Genomic DNA, 20,857 nt, shown 5'->3' with positions numbered 1-20,857 from the left:
TGGACCTATGTTGACAATTTTTGGTAGAGAAGTTTTGCGACCACTGGGAACCTCAAATATCAAATTACGGCTAGTTCGGATAAAGAATTACAACGGATGGATAATCTAAAAAAATGTTGCACAGTGTAATTATTTTTAAATTAATAGTGTGTGGTCATCCTCAATTTTCTATTCTTAAAATCATCGTCTCTCATTGTTTGTTTCAATATCCAAATAAAGAAAAAAAAACAATCAAAGCTTAACTTTGTGCTAAGTACCACATCAACGCTCAGTTGTAAATAGTTTCTTCAACCAAATACACGTCGCCTTGTTCAAAAACAATGAATCGTTTTCCTTGGATTTTAAGTGCATTTTTGGTTAAACCCTTATTTACAAGTGTTCGAGCGGATAGCAGCAGCGATAGTGACAGTAGCAGCAGCAGTAGTGGTAGCAGTAGCAGTGGCAGCAGTAATAAAGGTCACAAGGGCCATAAGCGTAAAGGAAAAGGTCGTCACCGTGAAATTTCTGCAGCACAACCTGTTCCCTTACCTTATCCCTATCCTACTTATCAACAACCACCACCGCCAATGCCCTATTATGGTGGGTATCTACCACCACCACCACCTCAGCCCATTCCATATGGCAATCCTTATCCATATGGAGGTTATTACAATCAACCTCCACCACCTAACGCTCAAGCTCCTGGTCCAACTGATCCCTCTCAAGTACCTCAAGGATATTCTGGTATTCCCGGTGGCAATAGCACCATTAATCATTCGTTAAAAGTTACCAAAGAATACAATGAAGATGGTCATCATTATAGTCCAGAATAAATAATGATTGTTAACAGATTGAAGTTTTTGTAAAATTTTAATAAAAAGTATTTTCTTAAAACAACAACAATTTGTGAGCGTCTTTATAAACATCTTTAAGAATGCAGACAGTATAAAAATAGTCACGTCTGGTTTGTCATAATCGACAGACCAAAAATTCAGCAATCCGCTTTCAAATATTTATTAATTATATAAAAAAAATTGAAGGGAATATATTTAGCTGCGTATTAATTAGTACCAATTCTCCATAAAAGGAAATTACACAGTAACAAGTAAAAAAAACATACAGTTCGGTGGGGCCGAATTGTTTATACCCTCCTCCATGAAATATTCTGAACTTACATATATTGAATAATTAATTTTCACAATTTTATGTAGAGATTGTTTTGTGAACACTGGAGAGCCCAAATAACTAATTTAAGCTATTTCGGTTAGGTACCATTTCGTACCATTTTATGCGGATTTCGAAAAACCCAGCCTTATCTGACACCTTGTGAACAAGAGTGACCCTTATCCAAAATGTCAAGTTTCTAGTTTCAGCCGTTCTGTCTGGGCGTTGATGAATCAATCAGTCAGTCAATCACATTACTCTTTTACGAGGGCTACTCTAAAATTTTCTGGCCTAATAATGAAAACGGTCATATTTATCATCAAAAATAGTTTTATTATTTTCTAAAGTATTCTCCAGCATAATTTATACACTTTTTCATGCGCTCAAACCAATTGTTGAAGCAATTTTCCCACTCCGAATGAGACACCTCCAAAATATGGGGTTTGAACGCTTCAACAACACATTCTGGCGAGGAAAATATTTGAACACGCTTTTTTCTTGATGTGTGGGAATAAAAGAAGTCATTGTCCGGTCAAAAATGCGATGGTTTGAATCGATGCGTGAGAGCTCACATTGTCATGTTGCAGAATGATTCGTCTTCTCTTGTTCGTTTTTCGAATTTCTCAGAAGACTTCAGGCAAACAAAGTGTAGTGTGCCACTCAGAATTAACCGTCTTACGTGGCTCAATCCGTATAGTCGCCATAGGGTCAGTTTCGCCGAAGAAACAAGCGACCATTTTCTTCGAAGTGCTTCAACCATGAACAACATTCATTGGATTTGGCTCGTCTTCGAAGACCCACACGGACGCACAGTGCGAAATATGAGCACTTTAGCGGAACTTTACTAATAACTTTTAAAGGAAAGGGCATAGATTCCTAAAATTTTGCATAAATGTCTCTTATATTAGTGGCTAGTGTGGGGCTCAAATTGGCCCACATAGGCCTGCGGTTTGCCGTAGCGTTCATGTAACGCCGGCTGCCGTTTTTATACCCTACACCACCTTGTGGTAAGTGGTATTATGTCTATGTGCATTAGTTTGTAACATGCAAAAGGAAACGAGATAGACCCATAGTTCCTTTTAGGGATATACATAGAATCATTTTCTGAGTCGATTTACGCATGTCCGTCTGTCTGTCCGTCTGTCCATGTATTTTTGTAAACAAAGTACAGGTCGTATTTATTGTCCGATTCGCATGAAAATTGGGGAAGATAGTTTTTTTGGCCAAAGGACGAACGCTATTTATTTTGGTAAAAATCGGTTCAGATTTGGATATAGCCCCCATATATATCTTCGCCTGATTTAAGGCATTTGGTGCACGAAACACGCTATATATGTCCGATTTCAATGAAATTTGGAATGTGCGACGGAATTTAGTCTAGAAATAAGTGTGCTAAATTATATAGAAATCGGTTCAAATTTGGCTATAGCTCCTATATGTATATATTCTCGTCCGATTTTAGGTATTTGATGCACGAAACACGCTATATATGTCCGATTTCAATGAAATTTGGAATGTGCGACGGAATTTAGTCTAGAAATAAGTGTGCACGAAACACGCTATATATGTCCGATTTCAATGAAATTCGGAATGTGCGACGGAATTTAGTCTAGAAATAAGTGTGCCATATTATATAGAAATCGGTTCAAATTTGGATATAGCTCCCATATATATTCTCGACCGATTTGAGGTATTTGATGCACGAAACCCGTTATATAAAACCGATTTCAATAAAATTTGGAATGTTTGCCGGGATTTGGCCTAGAAATAAGTGTGCCAAATTATATCGAAATCGGTTCAGATTTGGATATAGCTCTCATATATATTTTAGGTAGATTTGAGATATTTGATGCACGAAACACGCTACATATGTATGTCCGATTTTGATGAAATTTGGACTATGGGACGGAATTTGGTCTACAAATAAATGTGAAAAATTATATCGAAATCTGTTCTGATTTGGATTTAGCTCCCATATATATTTTACATATTCATACACGCAGAAAAATTTATGTTAGAAATATGTTTGGATCCAAACAAATATATGTTTGGGACCGGTTGCAAACAAATATATGTTTGGATCCAAACATAATATGTTTGGGTCCAAACAAATATATGTTTGCAACATTTTGTAACATATCTCAATTTGATATGTTTGGGTAAAACATATTTTTTATGTTAGAACATTTTTTTCATGGGTGGAGAGAGGATGTTTGTCAAGGAGAGTAAAAACAGTGCTCTCGCGGCTGTGGAATGCTGTTTTGTAATAAAGAGTTGTGTGTATTGTATAATAGAAGACGTAGAAGCGAAGGAGGGGGCTTTGGTGGCGTGTATGCGTCAAACTCGTGTGTTTCTTGTTTTGTTGTTGTTAACCAACCTAGCGGGCGAAGAAGAAAAGAAGAAAGAAGAAAGATATGAATTATATTTTTTCTTTCTTCAGTGTTTTAGATGCCTTTGTATAGTCAAGACGGTAAAGTGAGTGAATAAATCAGTGTCTTGTGTTTTCTTAAAGAAATTGTGCTTTTTAGTAAATTAAATGCCCAATACATTTTATAATTGAATCGGAAAGTTGAAAGTTGAAATGACATTTAATATTGGTAATTGCATACATACTTATGTATATTTGAAATATGGCATATCCATATTTATTTATTACATTACATAATCATTTGATTCCAGATGCCGATTCCCCGCTGATGATTTCAACTATGAGGAAAATTTGTTTTATTTCACAACTAAGGAGAAGCGTCCAACTACGATTCTATATATTTTTCTTTTTAAAAGTGTGACTATTTACAAATTATTTCAATCAGTTTTTCTTTTATTAAAGTGTGTTATGTATTTCTTTGGAATTTTGTATGTACCTATGCGTTTGTTGTTCTTTTGCCTTCCAATATACAGCCACAACATTTGTGTGTATACTATAGAGATAGCCAGTGAGTTCTTACTGAGAGCAAGTGAGCATACATTTCAAAGTGTTTTACATTGAATTTTACGCTCCCTTGCTCTCAGTAAGCGCCCACTGGTGCATGTGTTTGTTTTTGTTTTGTGCCTTTTGGGTTTGTATTTTTTTGCACCCAAACATATAAAATTTTTGCACCCAAACATAAAATTGTTTCCACCCAAACATAAAATTGTTTCCACCCAAACATATATATATTTGCGCCCAAACATAAATATGTTTGCACCCAAACATAAATATGTTTGCACCCAAACATAAATATGTTTACACCCAAACATAAATATGTTTGCACCCAAACATAAATATGTTTGCACCAAAACATAAATATTTTTGCACCCAAACATAAATTTGTTTCCACCCAAACATATATTATGTTTGGGACTGTTGCAAACATATATATGTTTGCTGCAAAATATGTTTGCGACATATGTTAGAGAGGCCGTTTTTTTGCGTGTAGTGGTGTAGGGTTTTATATAGTCGGCCCCGCCCGACTTTGATCCCTTCCTTACTGGTTATGTTTTACATTCATTTTTCAATCGATTTTGCTGCAAATTGCTATATTCAGTTTTCAGTGGACAGAAAACTTATGTACAAAATATTTTCAATATAGGTTCGCGTTTAGGTATATCCCCCATTGAACGGTACCGGCCGATAGGATATATTTTAAATGTTACAGACACATTTCCAACGTATTTGGTTGTATTTTGGAATTTTATATTCTTCGTAGATAGAAACCCCTGTGCGAAACATTAGCAACATAGGTTCGCGTTTTGGTCTAGTCCCCATTTGACGGGTTCCCCTCATATTAGGTATTTTTAAAATTAAAATACAAAAATTGCAACCGATTTTGATGCAAATGGAAATTTTAAGATATTAGCGAATAAACATCCTCCTCACATAAAATCTGTCAACATAGGTCCACTTCTGGGTGAAGCCCCACAACCCCACACATCCATTATGGAGTAAAATGTCAATAATTTTATACCTTCCACCATAGTATGGAGGGTATATTAAGTTTGTCATTCCGTTTGTAACACAACGAACTAAGCATTTGCGACCCTATAAAGTATATATATTCTTGATCAGGATAAAATTCTAAGACGATCTAGCCATGTACGTCTGTCCGTCTGTTGTAATCACTCTAGCGTCCGCAATAATTGAGATAGAGATAGAAATTTTGCACCCGAGGGTCTTTTTTCCATAGGCAGGTCAAGTTCGAAGATGGGCTATATCGATCCACTGTTTGGTGTTTTTCGCTGCATTTTCAGACCGGATTAGATACAATTTGGCATTTAGGGTCTCTGTAGGTCAAAAAACATTTTATCAAAAATTGCACGTCCACGTTTTTGTATAGCCCCCATATAAAGATACCGTCCGTTTTCAGGTACTTTGAAGTTTTTATTTACTTTTTATACCCTCCACCATAGTATGGAGGGTATATTAAGTTTGTCATTCCGTTTGTAACACATCGAACTAATCATTTGCGGCCCTATAAAGTATATATATTCTTGATCAGGATAAAATTCTAAGACGATCCATCCATATCCGTCTGTTGTAATCACTCTAGCGTCCGCAATAATTGAGAGAAAATTTTGCACCGGAGTGTCTGTATACCCTCCACCATATGGAGGCTACAATTAAATTTGTCATTCCGTTTGTAACACATCGAAATATTCGTCGGAGTATATATATATTATTGATCAGCATAAAATTCTATGTCAATTTGACCATGTCCGTCTGTCCGTCCGTCTGTCTGTTGAAATCAAGATACAGCTCGGAGTTTTAAAGATAGAGAGTAAAAATTTGGTACAGAAGTTTTTATTACTTGCAGGATGGTTGGTATTGAAAATGGGATATATCGGTCCACGTTGATATAGCCCCCATAGAACGGTACCTCCCGATTTTCGGTATTTTTAAGGTTTTAGCTTCATTATCCTACCAAAATGGCAGAAATTTGGTATGTAGTCTTCTTTAGGGGTATAAAACTTTCCCCCAGAATTTTGTCGGTATCGGTCCACACCTTCATATAGCCCCCATAGAACGGTACCTCCCGATTTTCGGTATTTTGAACGTTGTCGCCTGAATATTCCACCGAAATGGCTGAAATTTTGGGGTACTCAAACTTCCCCTTTCTATTTGTCGGTATAGGTCCACGCCTTCATGTAGCCCCCATGGAAAGGTACCTCCCGATTTTTCGTATTTTGAAGGTTGTGTCTTCAATATTCCACCAAAATGGCTGAAATTTGGTATTTAGTCTTCAATGTGATATTAAACTGTTCGCCAGAAATATGTCTGTACAGGTCCACGCTTTCATATTGCCCCATTTCTGACTAAAATTCGTCGGTATAGGTCCATGTTTCGATATAGCCCCTATAGAACGGTACCTCCGGATTTTCGTAATACTGAAGATTGTGACGTCAATATCCCAACGAAATGGCTGAAATTCGTTATTTCGTCTTCCAAGAGTTATAAAATATTCCAGAAGACTATTATCAGTATAGGTCCACGTCTTCCTATATCTCCATAGAAGCGTACTTCTTAATTTTCGGTATTTTTTAAGTTCTAGCCACATTCTCTTACCGAAATATAGGAAATTTGGTATTTAGTCTTCTTTGAGTCTAAAAACTTTCCGTCAGAAATTTGTCGGTATAGATCGACGTTTTGAAATAGTCCCCATAGAATGGTGCCTCACATTGTTTAACCGAAATTGCTGAAATTTAGTATTAAGTCTTCTTCATACACGAAAGGAAACTAATTATTCCATTTTACTTCAATACAACTCATGGTGGAGGGTATAACAAGTTCGGCCCGGCCGAACTTAACACCTTTCTTACTTGTTTGTTTTCATTTGTATCTACATCTTTTTCAGATGTAATTCGAAACATTTTAGTTGTAATTCGTAACATTTCATTTGTAATTCGAGAATTCTATTTGTAATTCGTAACATTCCATTTGTAATTCGAATTATTCTATTTGTAATTCGAATTATTCTATTTGAAATTCGAATCATTCCATTTGTAATTCGAATTATTCAATTTGAAATTCGAATTATTTAATTTGTAATTCGAATTATTTCATTTGTAATTCGAATTATTTTATTTGTAGTTCGAATTATTTTATTTGAAATTACAAAGGAAATCATTTGAATTACAAATGGAATAATTCGAATTACATATGGAATAATTCAAATTTCAAATGGAATAATTCGAATTACAAATGGAATATTTCGAATTATAAATGGAATAATTCGAATTACAAATGGAATAATTCGAATTACAAATTAAATAATTCGAATTTCAAATTGAATAATTCGAATTACAAATGGAATGATTCGAATTTCGAATAGAATAATTCGAATTACAAATAGAATAATTCGAATTACAAATGGAATGTTACGAATTACAAATAGAATTCTCGAATTACAAATGAAATGTTACGAATTACAACTAAAATGTTTCGAATTGCATCTGAAAAAGATGTAGATACAAATGAAGACAAACAAGTAAGAAAGGTGTTAAGTTCGGCCGGGCCGAACTTGTTATATCCTCCACCACAAGTTGTATTGAAGTAAAATGGAATAATTAGTTTCTCGAATTACAAATGAAATGTTACGAAATACAAATAGAATTCTCGAATTACAATTAAAATAATTCGAATTACATCTGAAAAAGGTGTATAATGTTTATTGGTCTATTTAGCAGGTCTGTACCATTAATTTTATTAATGTTGTCTCTCAGATCAAGTTCATGTTGGAACTGCATTACAATTTTAACGTATATTGGTACTTGAACCACAGCATCCAAAAATGTTGCACTATATATAAATCACCAACATTTACAGGTCAAAACTATGAAAAATTGCGAGAGGATTCTTAATTTAACAGAAATCATCATTTGTTAGAATTAGTGAGTCCATTTCTTCAAAATACAGTCAACAATGGCGTTCATCGTCGCGTTTACCTACCATTTTGGAAAATGCAATTAAATGAAATTTCCGAAGTCATTTAAAAAAACTTGAATTTCTCTTGAGCCCGCACGTTTCCGCAGCTTTGCGAACAGAGGAGACCACAAACTTTGAGATCATATATATCTTAACACGGAAATGTATGGAACTCACTTTTGAAATATCGACGGATAATAAAAAAAAATTGAAAACTTCAAAAAAGCACTTCTTTCATATTAAAATTGCATGAAAACAATACGAGTTTTTTGCATTTTGTTAGTAAAATATCATAATTGTTTTGTAAAATATTTGAAAAATAAATCATGGCATACTGACTTACCATTTGTCCGCGCCACGCTATTGATACCCTACGTTTGTGGAAAGGGTATTATAAGTTTGTTTTAATAAAAATTCATGTAACACCGCGAAATATTCGTCGGAGGCCCCCAATGTGGTATACCAATCTTCATATCTCGACGAGATAAAGCGATTTTGAGATGTGTGTCCGTCCGTCCGTCAGTGTGTCCGTCTGTCCATTATAAATTGTAATCAAACTCCAGGCAGCAATTATGGATCGATCGTCACGAAATTTGGCATGGAGGTCGGTTTCACATCAGAATAGATCACTATTTCAATTGGTGATGATCGTGAAATTATTAGCGGGTGAAATGGACCAAAAACATAATTTTTATCCGATTTTGTAGCAGCACTGTAGGTCGCAATAATAGTCCGATCGCCTCGAAATTTTAAAGAAGGTAAGAGCGATCAGATAATATTATGTGTGAAAATTGTGAAAATTTTTATTTTATACCTGAAAGAGACATTCCAGGCAAATAAGCTATACTTGGAAGAGGAACCCTTGACCTTTCTATTGATGTCAATTGTGTTGGTGTACATGATAAGATAACAGAGTTACAACCTAATATGCCCAGTTATTTGTCTGTAGTGTTATCATAAACACACTAGAGTTCGCAATTATAGCTCAATAATCACGAAATTTTGCACAAGGTAAAAGTTTATGTAGAAGATGCTTACAATTTTGGATGATGATCTGATATTATTTAGCTGGTGACATGGACCATTACTTTTGTATGAAAAATACAAAAAAATATTTTGGTCTATATTTTATTTCCTGGAGGGCATATGCCGGCAAAGAAAACTACATATGGAAATAGAACTACTGATCTTCCCCCTGATGCAAATTGCAATCACGAGTCTGCTAGATAACGGGCCTACTGCTTATATATAATGTGCTTTGTTTAGAGAACCACATTTTCCTATTCCCAGTTTTTGCATTACTGCAAATTACATGGTGCCCTAACGTTTTAATTGTCCAATTGGATTTTTATACATACATTGCGGCATGGTCGCCTTGCCACCTTTTTACAAAACGATTCCCCAGCCAGGCAAAATCAAATTTTCAACGTTGGCAAAATATCCTTCAGTATGGTTTGCCACATTTTCTGAGTATTTCAGCCATGTACAACTTTTCTACAAGTGGTGTCTTAGGACACGCAGTTCGGACTAGGAGATAAGCTGTGGGTCCCATATCATTGAGCGAATATGAATCGGGGTACACTCACTCATTTTTATGAGATAAGTCTCCCTTGTCCCTTCTGAGATGTTTGTGAAACAATTATATTATTACTAGCAAAGTGCCCGCTACTTCGTATGCGTTAAATATACAAAACAAATAAACAATATATAATATAGAATGGTGGAAACATTTTGTGTACTAATACGTACCACTTTAGTGGTACAATTCAACAGGTATTTTAATTCCAAACTTGAGTATGGCAGCTACATCAGATCACCGAAATCCAAATTGTACCAAATTTAGTACCATTTAGTACTTTTCGCACCCATAAGTACAAATTTTCAAAACTACCTCAGTGCTATGTTCAAACAATAAGCTTAATTCCGAATTTCAGGATTCTAGATATATCCGATAACTCAAATCCAAATTTGGTACCACTTAGTACTATTCGTATCCATAGTACGAATTTCTAAACCTACATCTATCAACACTCCAACATCAACATCACATAAATTAAAATAAAATATCCGTTCACCCAAATGCAAACTGTATCAAATTTGGTACCATTTAGTACTTTTGTACCCATGAGTACGAATTTCTACAACTACCTCAATCCTACACGCCAACAGTAATCTTAATTCCAAATTTCAGGATTACAGCTGCATCCGATCACCGTAATCCAAATTGTACCAAATTTGATACCATTTAGTACTTTTCGTATCCAAAGTACGAATTTCCAAACCTTCCTCTTTCAACACTCCAACAATAATTCCGAATTTCAGGATTCCAAATGGTCCGATCACATAAATTAAAATTTGGTACCATTTAGTACTTTTCGTACCCATAACTAAAAATTTCAAAAACTTCATAAATCCTACTTACCAACAGTAATCCTTATTCCGAATCTCGGGATTCCAGCTATATCCGTTCACCCAAATCCAAATTGTACCAGATTTGGTACCATTTAGTACTTTTCGTACACATAAGTACCAATTTTCAAAACTACCTCAGTGCTATGTTCAAACAATAAGCTTAATTCCGAATTTCAGAATTCCAGATACATCCGATAACTCAAATCCAAATTTGGTACCATTTAGTACTATTCGTATCCAAAGTACGAATTTCCAAACCTACCTCTATCAACACTCCAACAGCAATTTTAATTCCGAATTTCACGATTCCAAATGTATCCCAACATTGAAATCTAAATTGTACCAAATTTAGTACTATTTAGTACTTTTCCTACCCATAACTAAAAATTTCCAAAACTTTATCAATCCTACACTCCAATAGTACTCCTTATTCCAAATCTCGGAATTTCAGCTATATCCGTTCACCCAAACCCAAATTGTACCAAATTTGGTACTATTTAATACTATTCGTACCCAAGAGTACGAATATCCACAACTACCTCAAGCCTACACGCCAACAGTAATCTTAATTCCAAATTTCAGAATTACAGCTGCATCAGATCACCATAATCCAAATTGTACCAAGTTTAGTACCATTTAGTGCTTTTTGTTCCCATAGGTCCGAATTTCCAAACCTACCTCTATCCAACACTCCAAAAGTAATCTTAATTTCGAATTTAAGGATTCCAAATGTATCTGATCACCCAAATCCAAATTGTACCAAATTTGGTACCATTTAGTACTTTTCGTTGCCATAAGTACGAATTTCCAAAAGTATACCAATCCCACACTCCAATAGTAATCTTAATTCCAAATTTCACTATTCCAGCTCTATCCGATCACTTAAATTCATATTGTACCAAATTTGGTACCATTTAGTACTATTCGTACCCAAAAGTACGAATTTCCAAAATACCTCTATCCTACACTCCGACAGTAATCCTAATTCTAAATTTCAGGATTCCAGGTCCATCCGTTCCCCCAAATCCAAATTGTACCTTATTTGGTACTATTTAGTACCTTCCGTACCCATATGTACGCATTTCGAAAACTACCTCCATATATCAAACCTACACTCCAACAGTAATAGTAATTCCAAATTTCAGAATTCCAACTTTATCGGTTCGCCCAAATTCACATTTTACCAAATTTAGTACTATTTAGTACTATTCGTACACATGAGTACACATTTTCAAAACCACCTCCAAATATCAACTTATCTTCTAAACCTTGATTTTCATTCCAAATTTCAAGATTTTAGCTCTGTCCGTTCACGTTATACCAAATGGTACTACATTTAGTAACTTTTATTACTTTTCGTACACTTATAGTTCGAATTTCCAAAAACCCTTTGGTACACCTTTCTAACTCTCCATCAGTGAACCTCATTCCAAATTTCAGAATTCTAGCTCTTCGCGTTTGCCTGATACTAAGGGTACCATATATAGTACCTTTTAGTACTTTTCGTACTGTTCTAGTTCGAATTTCCAAAAACCGAGCCTTATCTGACCTATTCGGACCATGAGTGACCCTCACCCAAAATTTCAAGATTCTAGCTCCAGCCGTTTTGTCTGGGCGTTGATTATCAATCAGTCAGTCAGTGAATCAGTGAGTCATCATTACAGAACTCTTTTATAAGTATAGATTTAAGCTCGGTGTGATACGGTACCAGAATCCACAAAGTTATTTCTTACAATAAGTTTATTTGTTCCATAAAGAAATTTTGATTTGTGAAAAGCTAATTCCCAGTGGTAAAGGTGTAGGGTATCACATGGTCGGCCCCGTCTGACTATAGCATTGGCTTACTTGTTTTTTAATGAATCCAAATTATACAAAAGTGCAACTTTAAGTGCATTTTGAAGTCGTTTCGCGGAGTAAATCGCCAAACTGAGTATGGATCATTTGCAGTGGAGTACTTAGCTAACGAATTCAATAAAAATTTAATTAATTTTATGTACTTTCAAAATTCCAAATTGTTTCGTGACCGATGTTAATTTCTATATGGATTCGATAGTAAACATATTTAAACTAAGGAAAGCCAAAATCTAGGTCAAATATAGGAATAAATACGGCTATTTTTTCGCAATTTTTGCAAATTTCTGTAGAAAGAAATATCTATTTCTCGGATATAGCTATTTCTCCACCATAGTATGGAGGGTATATTAAGTTTGTCATTCCGTTTGTAACACATCGAACTAATCATTTGCGACCCTATAAAGTATATACATATATTCTTGATCAGGATAAAATTCTAAGACGATCTATCCATGTCCGTCCGTCCGTCTGTCCGTCTGTTGTAATCACTCTAGCGTCCGCAATAATTGAGATAGAGTGGACCCATATAACGGTACCTCCGGATTTGAGGTATTTTCACGTTCGTCGCCACATTTGCAGACCGAATTACCTATTATTTGGCACTTAGGGTTCCTAGTGATCAACAAACTTATATCCGAAAGGATATGGGCATAGGTCCATGTTTTGGTATAGTCCCCATATAACGGTACCTCCCGATTTTCGGTATTTTGAGAATTTTAGCCACAATTTTTAACCGAACTAGCTGTAATTTCCCATTTGAGGTTCTCAGTGGTCATGCAATATTTCCACCAAATATCGTCAACATAGGTCTAAGTGTTGGAATAGCCCCCCTATAACGGTACCTCCCAATTTTCGGTATTTTGAGAATTTTAGCCACAATTTTTAACCGAACTATCTGCAATTTGACATTTAAGGTTCTCAGGGGAAACATCTCTACGAAACATCGTCAACATAGGTCCATATTTTGGTATAGCCCCCATATATCGGAACCTCCCGATTTTCGGTATTTTGAGAATTTTAGATAAAATTTTTAAACGAACTAGCTGTAATTTCCCATTTGAGGTCATTTTTAATCGAACTAGCTGTAATGATCGGTATTTTGACAATTTTAGCCACAATTTTGTCTATTCAAAAATAATCGTCAATATAATGTTTTGGTATATCCCCCATATAACTGTACCTCCCGAATTTCGGGAATTTTCAGTGGTCACGAAATTTCTTCACTAAAATTCGTGGGCCACCGTGTTGCAATGGTTAGCACGTCCGCCTTGCACTCAGAAGGTCTGCGGTTCGAATCCCAGGCCAAGCAACATCAAATTTTCAACGGTGTCAAAATTCCCCCTCAGTAATGTTGGCGACATTTCCTGAGTATTTAAGCCAAGAAAAACTTCTCTACAAGTGGTGTCGTAAGACACGCCGTTCGGACTCGGCAATAAAAAGTAGGTCCCATATCATTGAGCCAATAAATTATATAAATTCGTCAACATGGGTCCATTTTTGAGGGTCTACATTGTTTTGATGAAACTAACCTCAATTTGACTCTGGACGTTCCCTGCAGCTATAAAACTTTTCCGCCAAAAAATTTAAAGATAGGTTAACTCTTTGATATAGCCCCGTATGTGGTACCTTTCACCTAGCTGAACACATTTTTTTAGATTAGATTAGATAACACTGTGCAACAAAATGGAGGTGAAAGTCTGGAGCACGGAAAATTCCTCTTGGGGAAAAAAGGCCTTGGTGAGTATATTTCGCGCTATGGCGTGATGAAATTTTTGTTAGAGACCCTGTGGGCCATTAGCAATTAGTGTTATATCTTTGTTTACTGTTGCTTAAGTGCTCTACAAAAACAACAAACAAAGATATAATGCTAATTCATGATGGCCTACAGGGTCTCTTGCAAAAACTTCATCACGCCATAAGGCGGAAGTTCGACTCACGGCGGATCTGTCCTTCAGGGTTTTTAATATACACACACCAAGGGCTTTCATCTCCAAAAGGAATTATCTCTGCCCCAACATTTGTGTTCACAGTGTAATTTAAGCAATAGTGGGAGGCAGTAGGAGTCTATCCATTGTCGAAAAGTTGTTCCACCTAAAATTGTGAAACGACCCTAATTATTCCATTTTAATTAAGTCTATTTTATGGTGGAGGGTTTAAAAAATTCGGCCCGGCCGAACTTAATGACTTTTTACTTGTTTTTTCTTTTTTTGTTAGATTGGTAGGATTGTTGTCTTTAACAACCGTAGCGTTTACACGAAGTGAGCTATTTTATTTTTCCTCAGGTACTAAATTTTAGTGAAATTTCAACTTTAGTGAACTAGAACTTTTAGGGAACAGCTTGGAACAAAGTTGGGTTTTCGCAGAATGATGCCCGAGAGTGCCCTTATTCAACCCATATACGCTTTTGTACCAGTCCCGTTCCGTCCGTTTAACACTTTTTAATTTTTTTATAAAATAGGCTTTTGAGAGGTTAACATCCTATATGAGGATTTATTTGAAATATAAGCAATGGAATTGACATTTGAAACCGAGTGGGGTTGTTAAATCCGGTTATACTATTACATGGGTAAAAAGTGTTTCTTTTCATACCGTTTCCCATATAAATTATAGCTTTTTTACATAAATGGGCATGTTTTATACCCTCAGTATTAATGCTAACGAGGGTATATACACTTTCATACCGGGCAAATGTGCTTCATCGATATAATGGTTTTAGACCCCAAGTATGTTTGGACGAAATCCGTTTCAACAATTTGGAGTCGATTTAGCAATGTCCGTACGTCTGTCTGCCTGGAGCGCACGATAACTTGGATGAACCGATTTAGTCCAAAGTTGGCTTTCGTAATATTTTGCCCAAAGTTAGTTTAAGTTCGAAGATAGGCCATATCGGTCGGGTACCTCCGCCACAAAAGTTCAATTTTTTTCTCAAAGATTATGCGCACGATAACTCTCGAAGGGACTAACCGATTTGGTCCGTACTGTGCACATCGTAACAGGGTTTCGGAGTCGAGGTATTTTTAGCTCGACTCTAGACCAATTTTTGCACGACTCCGTGGCGACTCCGAGGGTAAATTCCTATACCGCTAAAATTAATAAAATGTGCACAAATTTTTAACTATTTCGTATATTTGGGCCCATATCGGCTTATCGGTTGCTTTTTCCTAAGATATTATTTTGAAAGGGCATCCGTTCGAATATAATACTCAACTACAGAACATAAATATGAAGTAAAATTCATATTTATATCGTTTCTGCTGAATCTTACATTGTAAATAGCAACAAAATACAAGTTAGTAAGTCTTTGTCGGCTTTGCCCGTTTTGTTGCACGAGAATATTCTGGAAGGAACTTTTATCCGTCAGAAAATATGTGAAAATAAAGTGGCACAGTAAAAATTATAAGCAATTCATGACCAGGTTTTAAAATGGATATAAGCCAACAGTTTAGAGTTCTCCGAGAGCCTTAAAAGGTTACTCCCAGCCAAAAAAAAAACCCTTTTTCATGATTTTTTCCCCCACGAAATTTGTGTGGTAGATTTTTCCTTCATCTGAAAGACTTATTAACTTAATCTGTTCTGTTCTTCTGAATTCTTAGTTGAAAAATATTAAGGGCCTGTTTATGTATGTCGGTAAGAATATGAATGAGTAAAGGCCTGCGTACATAAGCTGCTCTGCCTGATTGCCTTGCTTTCCTGCTTCATTTTTGACATAATAAAAATAAAAGAATAAAGAAGACCAAGGAAATTTCGAACTGGGTTGCCCTTTTCTTTTTTATTCTTTTATCAGAAGTAAGCAAGGTAAGCAGGCAAGGCAGCTAATGAACGCAGGCCTTAAGAAACACTACCAAAATGCAAAGGAAATAAAATTTCGAAAACAAACGTTTGGTTGTGCTTCATGCGCACACATTTTTGTTTCAAAATACATATACAGACTGTAAGAAGTTTTGTGTCAAATGACCATATACGAAACACTGTTTCCATTAAAGCGTTTTGCGGTGCCAACTCTAGCTCGAAAACTAATAATCCAATTGTCATACACTTTTGTGGGCTTATATAGGACATCAAAATCTAGTCCTTCATCTATCGATTTTGTAAAAAATAGTAGATTTTACGGAAATGGCGGACCGAAAAATACAACATTTCAATGTTGGCTTTACATGAAATGACGTTTTTGGTCATAAAACGGGCAAAAAAGATTTAAAAAATAAAATCGATCGATGAATTACTAGAGGAAAATTTCTGTAAAAAATTTTAATGTAGAAAGTCTGATCTTGTGTTTCTTTTTCAGTTCAAGAACAAAAAGGACATGGAAGGAACCAAGCTAGAAGGACAAAATTATCTACAAAAGGATTCTTCATTCTATCCATCTGAAAACATTTCATCTCAAAATTATGAATCAATATCGCCAAACAAAGATATATAGCTACTTACTCAAGCATTATTGGGGCTCAATAAAAAATCATTACGTCATAACTCAGAAACTTCTGCAATGGTTCCTTTGGAGTTCTTAATATATTAAATAAGGGCTTTCATTCCCAAAGTGATTTTTTTACCTCCAGACCTTGAATTCCATTTTATGTCACAGTGTAATCAGTAAAATTTCCCTTAGCGGGCACAATGTCCTTCATCAACGGGAGTCCAACAGGTTCATTAATAGAAGACAAGGATGACATCTCACAAAAGCCAAGATAAAAAGATCAGTAGATTTTTTTGTGAGAAGACTACTAGGTCTTTTGACAGAAGACTTGTAGGGCTCATATAAAAGACGTTAAATGTCCTACTATAATTCGATTGTCATAGAACTTTATTTTTGCTTGCAAAAAATTAATGGATGAATTGGACCAAAAAATATTCTGGGCATGCATTTTGTAACCAAAAGTGAGATGAAAAGAATAGACTTCAAAGGGCAGTGAATATCCTGTGAATGGTCCTCTAAATTTGTATAGTATACCTTTTGTTTAAATGTTTTCTTTTAGCTCCTTTTTAAAATAAATACTGAAAGAAATAGTGTCCAGAATTTAATGTTATATTTCTAATTGTAGAAAAAATTGCCCGGAGTCAGAGTCGAGTTATTTTGTTCGACTCAGACTCCGACTCCAGCAAAATTGTTCGACTCCGAAACCCTGCATCGTAATATTTCTACCAGACATAGATTAAGTTCTAATATGGACTATATCAGTTCACTCCTTCGAGTTCCTCCCACACAACATTTCGGGAAAGTCCAGTTTTAGACCTCATCTCGAATCATTTTGGTTTTGTTGTTGGACCCCATTACGAGGGTCCAAGTTTTTTCAGGGGCAAGTCCATACTTCCTGAGAAAATGACCCGAAAGCTGTAAAAACTATGGAACCATGTGTAGTGGCTGGTGCGCACGACAACTCGCGAACCGAATACTGCGTTAGTCCACATTTTGCATATCGTAATATTTCTTCCAATATTATATGAAATTCAAAGATGGTGCTTTTAGATCCACTCCTTCTGGTACCTCCCCCACAAATGTTCGAAAATATTCGCTGGAATTGTAAACGGAGCAACCGATTTGATCCAAACTTCGGATTTCGAAATATTTTGTCCAGACTTAGTTTATGTTCAAAAGTGGGTCCTATCGGTCCATTACTTAAAATACCACCCACACAAGTGTTCATAATTTTTGTTTAGGTGCGGTTAAGGGTCTGTGCGAGAATCCTTTGGAAATTCGTACCGAAGGTACTCCTAGTATCCCTGTTTACAGTGATATGACGTTGTTCGTGGGAAAGTCCATATTTCCTGATATAATGGTCTTATCGAGAGGAATAACTCCCAAAATAAGACACACTTCCAATATGGACTATGTCGGTCCAATCCTTTAGGTATCTCCCCCGCAAATCTTTTAAAATTTTAACCTAATCCATATCTTTGTTGGCAAGTTCATACGCCCAAAATTCTGAAGACCCCCTAAATAAATACGTTTTTTGGATAAAATTGTATCAATTCACACAGGCTGAGGGTGTACCTCTGTCGGCAAAACCGATTGATACTTTTTTACTTGTTTAATATATCAGCAAAAATGTCTAAAATCGTCTTTTCCATTTCAAAAAAATCAAAAAAAAAATTTGATACTACATCTATGATTTTTGGTACATAGATTAAGAAAAAAATCGTCATTCCAAATCTGTTTTCGTTACTAACTTTGATTGTTGCGCGCAAAAGATATGACCTTTTAATTATGCTAATTAGAAAAAATTCTAAAAAAATCGCGGCTTAATATAGTAAGCTGTTATATCCAATCGTCGTTAACTGAATTCGCACCCTTTGAGAATATGCAAAAAAAAAATCAAAAAGTTTCAGTGGATTCGCGAAAAATTAAATTTGTTAAATAATTTCACGTATTTACAAATATATTTTTGAAACAATGGCGCTTATACATACAAAAAATATATAAAAAAAATTATAGCAGCATCCAGACATTGTGAGGAATAAAATGAAACCTAAGTCGTGAAGTTTGGAGCTATAGTATTAGTGTTATTTGCAAAAATACAATGAAAATGTGACGGAAAAAATAAAAATTATGTTATTCTAATTTTATTTTTTTATGTTTTTATAGGAAATGTTGAAGAAAAATGATTGAGTTCTTTGTCATTTTCGTCCAAATTTCACGCAATAATGAAGATATTCCGTTGCAACAACTTTTTCACTTATAGTTTTCCTATTGGCGAATATTTTTAGAACATTATATTAAATCACAAGGTATTCCAATTGTGGCATAACATTAAAATAATGTTATATTGAATATTACAACATTTGAAACGCATAGAAACCGCGTAATAGTGGAAATCACAAGATGCGCATCCGATTTTCTAAAACAGCGAATCAATCCCTCTTATTTGATATACACTTTGTGAAATTCCATTTGACGACCACGATGTAGCATCAGTTGCATGTTAGGGTGCAAAAAACAGTAAAATGCCCATAATTTCCACGAAGTACATTTGCATTTTATGCGCATCCGATTTCAATGATCACCATTAAAAAATACATCATCCTATGTCATTTCAATGCGATCCATCAAGAACCGTGGATGTAGCATCGCACTCAGTTTTTAGAAAAAATCTATTATATCTCCGGATTCGCGAACGTTTTTCAATATCTGTTTTCGCACATTTTAAATATGCGTTTCGCTCTATTTATCTAAGTAGGAATAACACATCTAAAACGCGTCTAAATACGCGATATTTTAAAAAATATTTTTTGCATATTTTCGAAATTTGAGTGGTATCATATCCGCCGATCTAGTGGATGGATTTAGACGCGCAAAGGCTTGTTAGATTCAGAACGTAAAAAAACTAAATTCACGCGGGTTTCCACTGAAATCGAAAGGCATTTGTAAGTTTTGAATCCAAAAAACTGGTTTTTTAAAAAAAAATACGCACAAAAATTTCGACTTTAAGCTGAGATTGTTGTGAACCTTTGAAGGCTACACGCCCGAGTTATACATCAAAAAATGCGTAATCGCGAGTACTAAAATCTCATGATCAGTTTTTAAACGAGTACAGTTGCGCGTCCCGATTAGAGCAAAAATTCAAAAAACCCAATTTTTCAGTCTTCAAAATGTCAGCTTCCTTTTGAGATTGATGCGGTGGTTATATTAAAAAATCATACATTAGAAACTTCATCTCTGAAGTGTATTCTTTAACTTCTTCTTTGAACACTATACTCTACATTGTATTGTAAAGCCACTAATTGAAAATTGACTTAAAAAAACTCGTTTCCTTCAACGATTTTTTTCTATTTTTTTACATTAATATGACCACAGCTTCCGCTCAAATTATAATTTTAAGAAATCCATCGGTGAATCGTGCTAAAACAGTTTATTTTACTTAAATGCGTTCAAAAGTTATGGTATATTACAACAATTCGCGAGATACAATACCCCATACCTCAGTTTCAACAGAAGTAAATTTTCTACAAAAAGGCCGATATGAGTTTTTATAAGAGTTTTATGAAAACACAAGGAATATAATTTTTTAATTTTTGAAAAAAAAAATATATTTTTTAAAAATTTTTGCGACCCTATAAAGTATATATATTCTTGATCAGCGTAAAATTCTAAATTCGATTTAGCCCTGTCCGTCTGTTGTAATAACGTATCTTCCGAACGAGTCGAGCTGGAATTTTGTACACATGTGTTTTTGGTTCGAAGATTTGATATAGCGATTTGATATAGCCGCTATATATTTGACTATTAGGGTTCCCAGTGAGCAAGAAACTTCCCCACCAAAAATTATGGATATGGGTCCACGTTTTCTTATAGCCCCCATATAACGATACCGCCCGATTTCCGGTATTTTGACGTTTTTAGCTTCATGTTCTGGCCGAGTTATCTATAATTTGCCATTTAGGGTTGTCAGTGATCAAACGACATCTCCACCAAAAATTATTGTCATAGGTCTACGTTTTGGTACAGCCCCCATAGAGCGGTACCGCCTAATTTTAGCTATTTTGACGTTTTTAGCTACATTTTCAGACCGAATTAGCTATAATTTGATATTTAGGGTTCCCAGGGTTAGTGCA

General features: G+C 35.2%; 1 protein-coding gene across 1 annotated transcript; it reads left to right on the top strand.

The window, feature by feature from the left end:
- The first annotated feature begins 242 nt into the window (after nt 1-242).
- Nucleotides 243-882, top strand: LOC141393117 (uncharacterized). Its single transcript, XM_073966073.1, has one exon. It carries the CDS (start codon nt 321-323, stop codon nt 810-812), a length of 492 nt encoding a protein of 163 aa, XP_073822174.1. The 5' UTR covers nt 243-320; the 3' UTR covers nt 813-882.
- Nucleotides 883-20,857: the final 19,975 nt, after the last annotated feature.

Source organism: Musca autumnalis, unplaced genomic scaffold, assembly GCF_047663935.1.
Source record: "Musca autumnalis isolate F117 unplaced genomic scaffold, ASM4766393v1 scaffold_2, whole genome shotgun sequence".
Taxonomy (NCBI): domain Eukaryota; kingdom Metazoa; phylum Arthropoda; class Insecta; order Diptera; family Muscidae; genus Musca; species Musca autumnalis.
Note: the sequence above shows the minus strand (reverse complement) of the source record. Positions and strands in the feature narration are given on the sequence as shown.